General features: G+C 49.6%; 1 protein-coding gene across 1 annotated transcript in view; it reads right to left on the reverse strand.

The window, feature by feature from the left end:
• Positions 1-829: 829 nt before the first annotated feature.
• The window catches only part of COL4A1 (collagen type IV alpha 1 chain), a 140,911-nt gene continuing 127,574 nt past the window's right edge, over positions 830-14,166 (reverse strand). The window contains 8 exon segments of the mRNA XM_038570042.1: positions 830-2,189; positions 3,952-4,124; positions 5,554-5,668; positions 9,542-9,719; positions 10,534-10,746; positions 11,694-11,792; positions 12,772-12,900; positions 14,019-14,090. Coding sequence (XP_038425970.1) covers positions 2,108-2,189; positions 3,952-4,124; positions 5,554-5,668; positions 9,542-9,719; positions 10,534-10,746; positions 11,694-11,792; positions 12,772-12,900; positions 14,019-14,090 — 1,061 coding nt within the window. The 3' untranslated portion in view covers positions 830-2,107.

The following is a 14,166-nucleotide window of genomic DNA, read 5'->3' on the forward strand; positions in this document are numbered from 1 at the left end:
ATAACCAAGAACATTGCAATATTTAGATCTTTTTCCTCAATACGCAGGGTCACACTCATTCCCCAGGGATAATGTCTTGATCAAGTGTAAACTGAAACTTCGAGCACCAGAGAAAAAGAATCTGCCACGTAATACTTGGAATCCAATGCTCCACCTAACACCTATCCATCCCATAGCCATCATCTCGGTTCTAACTTCCAACACCCCATTGAGTCTGCTTTGATTTATTTATTTATTCATTCATAATATTATATTTATTTATTTGAGAGAGAGAGAGAGAATATGAGTTGGGGGGGAGGTGCAGAGGTAGAGGGAGAAAAAGGCTCCCCGCTGAGCAGGGATCTCCAATGCGGGGCCCCATTCCAGGACCCTGGAATCATGACCTGAGCTGAAGGTAGACACTTAACCAACTGAGCCACCCAGGTGCCCCTGAATATGCTTTGAATATAGCTGGATATATATGTTGTTCACCTCTGTTTATCTATGTCGTTCATCTCTAATTATCTTATATCCAACCAGGATTTGAAAAGTGGCAAATCCTTGGTCTACATACAATGGATGCATGGGTGATGGATGGATGCATGATGGATGGACGATGGATGATGGTTGCCTGGATGGACAGAGGGGAGGGAGGGAAGAAGGGCAGAAGAAGAAGACCAATCATTCTTTTTTGCAGTAGTTTCTGTAAATTATGACCAGTCTGGCTGTCATTTGGAAGAACTGCAAAATATATATAATCTAAGGTAGGCACGGCTTACCAATTTATCATAGGCCTGTGCAGTGACTTTTAATGTTTCTGTGGCAATACTGGCAACAAATTAATAAAAGCTTAATTTTTATACAAATAATTTTATTACAAATTTGAATTTTTAAGAAATACACATTTAAGGAAATTACATAAAAGGCCTTAGTAGTCTTAGAAACGTTTTGGAGACTTTTGGTGAAATGTCATTTCAGGCATAGTGGTCAATCCATCCGTTCCCTGCTGACGTTTGCACAGCGCTTGCCAAAATGAGGAAGCCCCTCAAAGGAGCTTCCACTGGGATACTGACACTAAGATTCTACAGAGCTGTTTTCCACATCAGGCTGCAGAATGAGGAATACGAATAAAACGAAGGCCTTTTACGGTTGCTGGTTTTTGAAGTCAAGTCATTCAGTTGTGATTAGTGTTTAAAACCCTGAAGATATTTAATACAGTATAAAAACAAAAAGCTCAAAATACATGTTTCATGGTAATAGACACGCTCAGGAACCCGGGTTTGGCTTTGGCGATACACGAGTTTTGGTTTGGAGGTGAACAGTAAGAACAGATGTTTCCATTCAACACCCGTGTGTTTAAAAATCTATGTGAAAGGACAACACAGTCTTTTCAAGGAAGAAACTATGTAAGCTTTATTTTAACAGTGGAAATGAAACGAAAACTTGACCTGCCTAATTGCTGACATCTATATAAATTACTAAAATATATATATATTTAATTTCTGCCTACTTTTGGACCATCTTTATTCCACAGGAAATTCGTGATTTCTGCAAAAGCAGCTGCATAGTACCACACAGAGCAGAAAGACCTAAATTTATATTTGGGGGTTGGAAGATACAGCCGCTGAGCCCGCCGTGCCGTGGGCAGGTCCGAAACACTGCTGTTACATGACCGCTGTTTGTACAGACCCAGCTCGACAGTGACACAAACAAACATCCCGACTGGGAGTTGAAAATGCACCTGTTATAATACAAGAGTGAAAACGGGCATCCGCACAGAATGGAAGGCCCCGCACACCTCCTAGCACCCTTTGGTTTTCTGATGGAGTTCTCACTTTACACATCAGCGCACCGGATTGTAGAACAGACTTACACTTTTATTTCATCAAAAGTGCCATTTGGTATGTCACTATGACAGCTTATCATGGTCTTTGTTTCTCCTTCAGCAAGTAGAGGCCACCGAAGCAGGGTATGTTAGTTACGCAAATTCCTATAAGGCACTTTACGGTTTTCATACTGGACAGTGAGGTACACAGGATATATTTCTAGGGTTCGTTGCTGTTAAAAAAAAGAAGGGGAAGAGGAGGGAGTAGCACCATGTTGATCGTTAGCTGAGGGCCGGGTTTCATTACGTTCTTCTCATACAGACTTGGCAGCGACTGACGTGTGTGCGTAGCTCTCCTGCCTTCAAGGTGGATGGCGTGGGCTTCCTACAGGGCAGAAACCAGCCGTCACCCCCACAGCTCAGCAAGGCAGGGGAAGTTCCTGGGGCCCCCCCATCTCCCAGAGATCTCCCAGGGGCTGGGGTCGGGGGGCAAGCCGGTGACGAGCAGCAGACAGCATGCTGGGTGTCACCTGCCCTCACAGTGATCAACAATCACGTGTGCCCTCTGCCCCACCCTACCCCATCCAGACCGTGAGGCTGGAGGCAGCCGTTGTGCATGCCAGGGAGGGCACAGATACAGCCACCCCACATCTGCTCCATCCAAAGTCTGAGCCACTCTGAGCCACTCCCACTGTGCCCCTGCCTCCTTGGGCTGTGACTTCCCCCTCCATCCTCTCTCCTCAACCACATCATAAACTCCTCCGGGGGAAGAAGCTACTCTCCTCTGTGACCCTTCACACACAGACTAAGTGCTCATGAAATACTGGCTGAATGGTGTGATGAGCAATGAATCTGGAATAATTAACTAGACCTTCAAATACTTATATAAGCTTTTGCTGGATTCTATGCAGGTAATCTGACTGGAGGCCAGAGGGAAAGACGTTTAGTGTCCCAAATGCTCCCTTGATCCTAGGGATACTACCCTTGATCTACCTGAATTTGACTGTGAGAGAGCTGAAGTCTGATTCTAATAAAATTAAAGCAGCCATTTAATAAAAGTAACTTGTCCTAAAATTAAGGCTGCTTATTTGCAACTTCTGTGAAAATCTTATTGCCCCCAAATTAATTATTTAAATTATTGGGATCTCATCTAATCTTTAGTTCATTGTGCCAGGCTGCTGATTCCAAAAAAAATAAAACCAAAAAACAACAACAACCCATTATGAACCCTATAACAGAAGCCCCAGGACCTGATACACCCGCCAAGTGCTCAATTAGGTAGCTGATGTCTAAGCGCTATCCCGAGAGTTGATGTCGACCTTCCAGTTGCCTGAAAAGTCTCGTGTGAGCTACTGACTAGGCACCTGGTACTTTTTTGGTGCTTAAAATATTACAAGTAGAGACACTCTTGCTTTGCCTTTTATGACCTAACTTAGGAAGAGTCAGGCTCACAGAAGAGTTCCACAACATTCTCTCTGAAAAGGCAGACAGAGAGGAGTGTTTCCAGGGGGCAGCAGTCCTTATTTCAGGGTCCCTGCACCTGCCCCAGCAGGGCTGCACGGACAGGAGGTGTGTGGGTGCTCCATCCACCCCCACGGTGGGCGCTGGGCTCCGCTCTGCCTTCAGCAAGCTCAGCAGCCCTCAGGGCCATTGTCTCGGCGGCAAAGTGCAACCGTAATGGGAAAGAAAAGGAAAGTCTCCCCTGTCGCATTCAGAGCGCTTGGGCTGAAATTAGTTTTTATTAGCATGAGTCTACCAAACAGTCTGCTTACATCCCCCAGAGCTCGGCCAACACACACACTAGAGTCAGCATGACAGCTGCCAGGGGAGCAAACGTGGCTCTTTCCTTGCTCACTCACTGGTAAAAGCGTATTTTTAAACGCTCTGTTTGAAGAGGCCAAGGGCTCCAGCTACACTCTGGTGAATCCCCCTGCAATGGATTCACAACCCTCTCGCCAATGAAAGAAGGGAATCTGTCACCTAGGCTCTGCCCTAGATGTGCATCTGGGCTCCTGTGCGCAGAACAGAAGCGAATACTCTCTGCTGCTGGTGGAAGGCGCATTCCTAATTACTGGTTGACAACCCTCTTTAAGGCTCCGTAGGAGAGGGGACATGTGTCCTGAAGCTGCACAGGGGCCCCGACTTACTTGAACATCTCGCTTCTCTCGATAGTGGCGAGCCAGAAGCTGTAAGCATTGGCGTAGTAGTTGCAGGTCCCACGGCCGTGGCACTCGATGAATGGCGCACTTCGAAACTCTTCCAGGCAAGACCCAGGAGACGCAAGGGCTTGGCCAGAACCTTCGGCGCCGGCGCTGGTGTGCTGTGGGGTGGCCGTGAGCCGGGAGTCAGGCCCCTGCCTGCCAGCCACACGGGGCCTCACGACGCCCGGGGAGGAGCCAGGGTGCCCCCCATCCCCAACCGCAGTGAAGCCTCGCACGGGTCATCGTAAAACACACCCGTGCCCACACTGCCCTCTGCCCACAGGCGGTTCCTGCGCGGAACACCGTGACCCAGAGCCAGGACTCCACCGCTGCTCCTCCCCTAACAGGACGCAGCCAGCCCAGGTTCATTAGGATTTAAAGAAATGCTGTCCTCACTATTTATTAGGTTTGAAACACTGAAACCTCCTCTAACCTGGGACGGAAGAAAGAGCCAAAATGTGTAAATGATTTTTGGAACCAATACATGTGAAAGCACACTTTCTAATCAAAGGTATACAGAATAATTAAAACCCTGTATTTGCTGCATTAGATGCTAAGTGTCCTTTTCTAAGGTACAGAACAATCATCTCCTGCTCTTCTTTGAAAAGAGAAAATTTAAATAAGAGAAAGAAAAGAGTAACAGCTATTGTAACTGTTAAAAAGCACTTGTGTCTAATGGGTTCGAGCAGGAGCGACCTGTGCTCTGAAACCAGGCCTGTCAGATGAACGACCCAAAATGAGATAAGACATCCCCAAACCCGCCATGACTGTTGTTTCAGACAAGAACATTTCAGAGCCACAAAGCTCTGAGGACTAAGCTAACACCCTCCATTCCCACCTGAGGACTGAAGGATGCTACAACATTCTGGGTCTGACCACGGTTCCGGTTTCAAGGCAAAGCACCCAGGCCAGAGCCCCTGCACTTCCTCACAGGCCCTCAATGGCTGGGAAGGGATAGAGAACTGGTTTTCTCAAACACCACTATTTTGGTGGGGCTTGTGGAGAGGCAAAAGGAGCCTCAGGGGCCATGTATGGCCGGGGGAGGGGGGGTGGGAAGGGGGTCTGCTACAAGCTGACCTTATGGGTTCAGAGCTTTTGTACATGCAACCACTACTTTAAATGGTGCAATAAAGTCAGACTGGTGTTTCAGGGGTGGTACATCAGGGACTGGTGATCAGGCCAGCCCAATGACAGGGAAGCAGTATCCCCCTGCATGAAAGGTTTGCCCCCCCGCCCCCAATGCCCCTCGCACTCCACTGCTTCTGCTTCAGGCGTGTGCAGGCTGTGTACTGTCTCCTTTCCTCCTGGGGAGACACTCATTGTGGTGTCTCCACCACCTGGTCCTAGAGTAGCCACTCAAGAGGCAGGAGACAGCTCTGGCCAGGCGCTGGGATGCCTGCTGTCCGCAGCAGGGCAGGCCAGGCCACAGGGGAGGCTCTGGACTGGACTAGCCAAGCCTGAGGACTGAGGATAGGGCTGCAGAGGGAGGAGGCGGGGTTATTAGTGGGCGGCTTTGCTGGGAAGGAGGGGGTTTCCCAAAATGCTCACCATCACGAAGGAGTAGCCGATCCAGAGGGAGGACCAGCCGCTAGGGCACTGCGGGATCTGAATGGTCTGGCTGTGCACAGCCATCACCATGGCTGGCGCCTCACACACCGCGCACCTGGAAGGCACAGAGCACAGAGCCTGAGCACGGCCGCGGGGACTGCGGGGACGACGCAGGACGAAGTCTCTTCCCTGTGCTCTCACCCAGCCTCTTGGCTCATACTCTCTGATCCAGCTTCATGCTGATGACATGGCAAACGTGCCCAAAGCTCAGACTCTGCAGTGTGGAGCCCTCAATGGTTTTACAAGCCCCTCCTGTTGCTAGAACATCCACACCCAACAGGTGTTTAACCACCTGGTTTGTGGGATGGGGGACATCTGAAGGCCAGGCTGTAAAGTGGCCATCTCCCAAAAGGACTGGGGGCCGCGGACTTGTATTTTCTCCTTTGCACATTCCAGTGTTCTTCAATTTTTCAAAAGTGAGCATGGATTTCGGCAAGCACAATGAACACTTCAGACACAAGAGTTGGTGAAACTCAAGTGCTACCACTTCCAGAAGTCAGCTGAGAATCACCTTCAGCAGAAGTCCACGGTGACAGAGTCACTGACAAATCCTGCATCTGAGGCTGGATCCAGGCATCCTGGATCTGGGAGCCCCGGGAGCTTCGGACTCCTTCCAGCCTCACAGCCAGCAGAGCAGCGGGGAGACCCTGCCCCGGGCTGGGACACTGCAGCTGGAGCGCCTCCCCTGGAACCTGCTCCTGGACAGGTGCTTCTGAGCTCGACTGGCTGACACCTGGCCACTGGCACGGCACCCAGGAACCCAAAAGTAAAGCAACACAGGCTCTCCTGACTCAGACCTGCCCAGGTTAGGAAACTCTTCGGGGGCAAGATAACGTTTTGTGAGAGAAAAAAAAAGTTAAAACACCCGTAGGCACGTAATTACATTCAAGTCACAAAACTAACGAGTGTTAGCAATGCTGATAAATGACTATAAATGGTGTTAATAATTACACCTAGTTATGCTGGAACATTTGCATGAAAATGGATGGAGAGGGGGTAGAGGCCTAAATTAGTCATTCGATTTTCCATGGATGTGTGTGTGTGCGTGTGTGCACGCAATTTTCTATTTTATTCGCACAAGTGCAGATGAATTAAAAGGCTCAGTTAAACAACAGTTACTGAAATTGGCCTTATACATCTGCTACCATCTGTCTGCCAGACACAGAAGCCAGAAATAGAGTGTGGCGGACCGAGCTTGGTGTCAAGCTCTCTCTGGGCTGGGCGGCTCATCGAGGAGGGGATCCTGGCACCATCCGGGCAAATGGACAAGAGAACAGAGTCACAACAGGAAGAGCTGGAGGGTGCCTTGAAATTCAGACGGTCCATTCCCCCGTGTTATTCCTGAAAAGGCTGAGGCCACAGAGGGGCGTGTGAGAGCCAGGGCTAGAGCGCAGCTCCCTTGCTCTCCCGGCAGAGGCCGTGCCACCAGGACAATTAAACAATCAGCGGCTCGCGATGACTCATGTGTGCGGGGAGCCAGAAATGTCTGTTCTGTTCTCAGGACAAAGGGAGAGAAGTTGCCAGCTTTTCTGCTTAACACGAAAGGATTTTGTGTTATTAACTCTTTCTAAAAGAGCTTTAGGAGCTCCCCCCAAAGTAAGCCCAAAGTCCTGAGACCTCGGGCAACCTCTCAGTGACAGTAACCATGGAAACCACGGGCTCAGAGACCAGAAGTGGGCAGCACCATTCCAAAGGGAAGGAGAGTCTTCCATGTTCTGTCTCCCTTTCTGATATTTCCTACCCATTTCTTCTCCTAACTCTGGGAAACGAACTAGGGGTGATGGAAGGGGAGGAGGGCGGAGGGTGGGGGTGACTGGGTGGCGGGCACTGAGGGGGGCACTTGACGGGGATGAGCACTGGGTGTTATTCTGTATGCTGGCAAATTGAACACCAATAAAAAATAAATTTATTATTAAAAAAAAAAAAACAAAGGGAAAGAGAGACAGGGTGGGCTTCGGGGGCAGCGGCTCGAGGGCATGACTGGTAACGTCCCCCCGCACTGAGCTGCTGTGGGTTCCCTAACAGGTGTAAGAAGCTGAAATGCATGATGCTGACATTTACGAAGTTCATGCTTCCGGGTGGGGGTCTTCCTGAGAGTCAGTAAGGGGTCCGCAGGGAACAGCAAATCTCAGACACGCGCTTCTCATGGACATGACTTGGGAATACTGCAAACGCATGCCACAGCCCCTCCCTCAACCAAATCAAGGTCAGAGGTCAGTTTTATCAAGGAGGTAAATAACAAACAAACATGAATAATCGTTTTCTACCTGTGATCCAAGGCAAGCTAAATAAAAACACAAAGGTGGTTAGTTTTCCTCCTGGTGCAGGCGGAAAGGTTCTGCACGAGGACGGTCTCAGCAGAGCAAGTCACAGACACTCAGTGGCACATGTGCACAACCGTCCGTTTTGAAAGGTGCCACTCAAAAGTGTAGTGAACCATTTTTCCCATTTTAAGACCCATAAAGGGAGCTTTCTTACAGCTCAAAAGAAAAATCAAAGAAAGCTATCAGGAGATATTTTAATGTAAGTCCTTCAAAAACCTATGGTTTTCCTAATCTCGTAGGGCATCTTCGGCCCTTCTGCCCCCGGGTCCTCGTCTGTGGTCCAGCTCCCCCAGATCGTCATCTGCCAGGACCTGTTGCCCCCACATGCCCTTGCAGAGCCAGAGGAGCCAGAAGGGCCTGTCCTCCGCCAAGACCCAAACTGGCCTCGGGGCTCCCAGGACCGGCTCCAGCACACTTCCTGCTCACTCTTCCTCTGAACACAGGACCTTGGCATATCTTTCTTCCTGGTCAAAAGCTGCTTGGTTCTTTAGAGGGAATGTAGAAAGGCTAATAATAAGGTTAGTCCTTAGGCTAATAATAAGGTTAGTCCTTACTCTCACTGTCCTGGGGCAAAACTATCTTGCCTAGTCACTCTGCTCATCCTTTATTATCTTAATTTGTTACAAAATAAAACTAGAGGATAGCTTCTTAGTCAGATGGAGTCAAACCTTTGCCACTTTTCTATGACTTCTGCTTAGAGCTAAGGAATCAGCTTTTAATTAGAAGGGATGAAGCAAAAATAGGATGATTATGTACTTCTCAGTCATAATAACTTCCATTTCCCACCTTATTTCCTACCAGGCAGACTCTGGGACACCCGAAAACCTACTCCAGACATTAATTAGTGTGGAAAGCACGTAACTGGGAAGCTGCTCAGTCAAACAAATAAATTGTCAGTGGGAATTCACCCTAAGGGAGCAAAAGCTGGTGGGGTGGAAGGATCTGAAAGAACCTTAATACGTACACATCTGTACGTATACAATGAAGCTGTATGATCTTCCTGGGTATAAACGACAGATACACAGTGTGTCTGTGGTATTACATAGACACCTCACACCCATATTGGAGTTCCTGCACTGAATGCCACTGAACTGTGCATTAAGAAATGGTTAATGCCACTGAACTGTGCATTAATTTCACATGGTGTCTCTTTTACCACAATTAAAAATAACAAAAAAAATTTTTTTGATTTTACGGGGTTGGGGCAATTCAGAAGAAAAAAACCTGAAAAGGCTCCTTAAAGAGACAATTATTTAACAAGACAAAGTTGAGAGTGCTGTTTCTGTGGCTGCCGAGGACTCCAGGGGCATCACTTCGAGGGAGGAAAGGTGGCCACCCCTTTGCCTTGCACGGAACAGGAATTCTCCCCCAAAGCTGGGCATCGCCTCTCCAAGGCAGCACAACATCATTTTGAAGAGGAGAGCTAACTCTTATATCAGATGCTTTTATGCCTGACTTGTGTTATAGATCTGATTTCACAATCAATACACTGAACGGCAGTGGGTCGAACGTTTTTGGGGGAAAATTTTTAAAAAACCAGAAACAATCTCTGCCTAGTGTACGAGTGGTTTTCCTTCTCCAATCCTAAAGCCACTCGGACTCACCTGCTAATAAATGGCCTGATGTTGTCCCCGGCGATGGGCGCCATGGACATGGGCATGGGCTCCGGCGTGGATAGCCAGTAGGAGTAGTCGTTTCGGGAGGCGAAGTTACACACGTTGTTGATGTTGCAGAAAAGGAAGGGCATCGTACTGAACTTTCGCAGACAGCTCCCCGCCGTGCCTAGAGCCATGGGGAGAGACAGCATCAAGGGCTGGCTTTATCATCAGTCCAACTACGTGCAACGTAACCATCACAACGGAAATGACAGTGTTTTAAATTGTAAACAGGAGGAAGTAAATACACACACAGACTAAGGTGATTGTAAATGAGCATTAGATTAAAGTATTATGTACGATATTTTAATTAAAGGAGAGAAATCTTTTTATAAACCGGAATTCCAAAAGAAATTTAACAGGTGGCTCCTTGTTCGATGGACAGTAACAACCTCGATGATGCCTTCGACAACAGTTTTGCCAAAAATGTAGGTTCTCTTTACTGGGCTGCTTGTTTCGGAACTCCATAGAAGTCAGAGGTGTGTGTGTCATTAAACCTAACTTGGGGAAGGGTGTCCAGAGGGGACTAGAGAAGTGACAGCCAATGGGCAGCCTTCTGAGTGAAACGAACAAGAGGGATGGGGCTTGGGGTGTGCAGAGCAGTTCTGGGCGGGGGAACATGCACATTTTTTAGAATGGGCACCAGCAAAGCTACCCTATTTTAAGACTCTCAACACTAAATGTGAAGTATGTGCTCCAGAAATCTTGACCTACTTGATAATTTGAAGAAGAAATGGAAAGCTGCATTAATTTAAAAGGTTCAAAGACTCAGCCTTTATTACATTTGCTTGGCTTCCCTTTGTAACGTGGTAGCTGCTGAACTGGTGGTTTGTTTTGTATGGAAGGAGGGAACTGCATCTTTGTGATGCCCTGAAGCACAGGACACCTGGGCATGCCATGACTCTACGTCAGATGAACACCCTTGTCCCCACCATTCTCACCCAAGTCCTGGCCATGGGCTCGTTCGTTGCCTTGCACGTAGAGCAAGGAGTACCCGTGGTAAAGAATTTTGGTCCCAGGTGGACACTGTGGGTCGTCTGTTGTTTGACTGTGCCTAGTCACGAGGAAGCCATGGTCCACAGATGGGGTGCCCGGGGGACCCATGGATCCTGGCAACCCATCAGGGCCTGGCGGGCCTGGAAACCCTCTTGGACCTGGAAGAGAGAGAGCAATGAGCTTCTCTGGCTACGAGCAGGCACCCCTGAGAGGCTTCAAGGAGTCCTAAGTACAACCACCTCCATGCTGCCCCAGTTTCTCCTTTCTACAGACCACCCGAGATGTTCTATAGACAGTGCTGGGTGCAAAGCAGATGCTCAGAAAATGGAGTCCAATGGGTAAGAGTAACATGTGAAAAGGAACACAGGAGTAAGTAAAATAAATGCCAGGACCCAATGCATGTCACTTAGACAACATTTTGGGGCTCCTCTGAAGAAGGATCACAGAAATTATCAGAGCAAAACCTCCTTCCTTTTAAGCTGGCTTCCCTCCCACGGCAGCCCAGCAATGCACATGGGAATAGGGCAGTAAGGGCCTGGGGCTGGCACTGTGTCCTTCTGTCCCCTGGGTCCCTAAGCTCCCTGCAGAGCTGCTCAAGGACCTTTTGCTGGGCTGGACCCCTGGCCCCACTGGCCAATGCCCTCAGCTTGCAGCATCCCAGTCACGATGGGGTAGCTGAGTGTTGGCTTCCTCGGGAAGCAGATCCACTGTGTCCTGTGCAGGACAGTGGCCTCGTGGTCAGCACTGACATTACCATCTATTTCCACTTGTCTATTGCCCAGATGGAGTTTCTGTAGCTACAGCCTGCTCCCCCCTGAGGAAACTGCAGGCGTCCCTGCTGGCCTTCTTTCAACAACATCTGGGAAACCCCCGTGCTGGTGGATCGACATCTATCTCTCCACACAGAAAAAAGGATGACAACCCTTTAGCTCCTCTGTAAGACCTTATTTCCTCTTGAAAAACAAACAAACAACAAACTTGTTTAGAAACCTGTCAAGTAACGTTTCCAATTCCATTGTGCAGATCTGTGCACACCTGAGCTTCCCTGCTTCTAACCTTAGGAGGGGTGGAGGGTGGCTGGGGCGGGGGGCCGCAGTGAACCTACCAGGGGGGCCGAAGGGTCCAGTCTCTCCTTTCTGGCCAGGGGCACCGTCAAAACCAGGAATACCTGGTGGTCCAGGTAAGCCCACGGATCCCGTCACACCTGTAGGAAAGGGAAAGGAACTCGAGACCCGGTCCTGGAAGGCAGCAGGCTACATCTTTCCCTTCCCTTCTGGAATGTGTCCTTAGCCTCCCCCAACCCCCACAGGCGGCCGTGAGCAGCACTGAGAGCACTCTCCCCGGCAGCCAGGGGCCCCTCCCGCAAAGCCGTGTCTACACCACCCAGGGCCTCAGCCCAATTGGCGTCCTCCGGCCATGAGCTCCACCATCCAATCTGAAGTCCTCTGGCTGCTCGCTGCTACTATGTGGTGCACAGTTTGGGAAGAGGTGGTTTCATGGGGGAGAGGTTAAGGCTGTGACACATCTTTGTGTTCTTGAGCATCTCCCCCAGGCCACATATCTGTGTCTCAAGTAATTCCCATGCAATGGGTATACCCGCTTGGATAGATTTTTGTTTTCAGGTGCATCCTTTACTTGCAGGTGGTTTAAAGTTAGATTTTCATGGCTGCCCCCTCTCAGCTGGAGAGCTTTCCTTCCCCTTTATCTTCCACCCACCCTCTGGCTCCTGTAGTAGGAAGTGTTCGGCCTAACTAGGCAGGATGTTCTGGGTCAGGTGTCGGGGACGCTGGGCACAAGCACGAGCCACTCGCTGTCAGCTGGCTGGGACTCCTAGGCCGCTGTCAGGGTCCGTTCTCACAGTTCTAGACCCTTGTCTCCCCCAACCCTGATCTTCTTGCTGGAAAAAGCAGCCTCTCTGCCTGCAGCCCAGGTTTCCTGAGTGAGCACAGAGGTGCTGAACCACACATTCCTCCAGCTTCTCCTGAACTTTGTTTTGGCCTCTTTAGTTCCCTCAAAAACTTCATTAGGTTCTGATATCCACTGAAGGAAAACAAGAAAGTCCTATTCCAATATGTGTCTGTACAGTCCCTACCCGGAGACCCTTATGAGACACACACATGCGGAGGAGAGCCTGCGGGTCCCCCAGCCCCCACACCTCCCCTTCACAGTTCGGCTAGTCTTACCTTGCTGTCCTTTGGGGCCTGGAGGTCCCGGGAGCCCCTTCAGACCTGCAGGACCCTCCGGACCAGGAAGCCCTGGCTCGCCTTTGACGATGTCATAGGGCCCTGGGGGACCCGGGGGACCAGGAAGGCCTGTGGAAATCAAAGGTGCCAGTGATCACTATTGCCAACATTCACAGGAGAAACGCCCCACATGAAACCCAATCCAAACACAAGGTTTCTCAGAATCCGATCAGTATCAAAAACACAAGTCACAGATCCTCGTAAGACATACACGTATCTGCACACTTCTGTTATTTCACATAAAATCCTGAATCTCGGGCCTGGAACTGACTGACATGGGGGCCTTTAGGATAAACTGGCCGCTGGGTTTTGGAATCCCCAACAACGGCCATGCAGCCCTCAGCTGTACAGACACAGCTGGTGAAGCTCTGTTCCTCCTGGGATCCTACCTGGGACCCAGAAGGCTGCGATGTTGTGAGATCAGAAGGCTTCTTCCACTTCTCTGAAATCTGCCTTACGTACGTTACAACCACTCCAATGACACATAAACTTAATCCTTCTGCATGACAGCTCTTGCGAGATGAGTAGCAGCCAGAGTCTGCAAAGGCTCTGTGTCTGCCCCAGTCCTGCCTCTTTAAGACAAACATTCCCCATCCTCTCCTGCCCTCCACACACATCTTTCCCATGTCTTTTGTTCCTGACATCACACTGCTCACTGAGTCTCTTGAAACGTGATTCTGAAAATTAGACACAGCCCTAGAAATACAGTCGGCCAGGCAGAAACTAGAATGGGATGCCTGCTGTACTTAAACTCTTTCCACCGGAGACCTCCTTGGAGTGTGGGAGCCGTCGCATGTCACGATGGTGGAGAAGCCAAGGAAGAGTCTTCTCTGTGTACAGCTACTTGCTGCCCAGCCCCCACTCGGCCCATCCATGCCAGACTGAGCTTCTCCCCACAACAGCCAGGGGGTCGGGCTCCCGAGCCTGTGCTGTGAATCCTGAGTCTGTCCTGCTTCCCTCCACTGGATCTACCTCCTAGATCTAATGAGCGTGACTTTCAAGACATGTCACTGGTGAGAATGTCGACCAGATTAGCCAAACACAGCAGTCCTGACAAGCTACCAAAGAATTTTTAATCAACTGTTTCCTAGTAAAACACAAGCCTTTCACATCTGTAAAACCAAACACCCTAATGCCATGAGCTCAAACCATCGGGAAGGCCCCACCCTCACAGCAAGAGCTCCTACCTTTACTTCCAGGGAAGCCCTGGTCACCTTGATCGCCCTTGGCTCCCTGCAGGCCAGGGAGACCTTTCTGACCTGGAGGAAAGAAGAATGTTGTCAGCACAGAATTCCCAACTATATGTGGGCACGGGCACGCACATGCATGTAGGCA

This window comes from Canis lupus, chromosome 22 (genome assembly GCF_011100685.1).
Source record: "Canis lupus familiaris isolate Mischka breed German Shepherd chromosome 22, alternate assembly UU_Cfam_GSD_1.0, whole genome shotgun sequence".
NCBI lineage: Eukaryota > Metazoa > Chordata > Mammalia > Carnivora > Canidae > Canis > Canis lupus.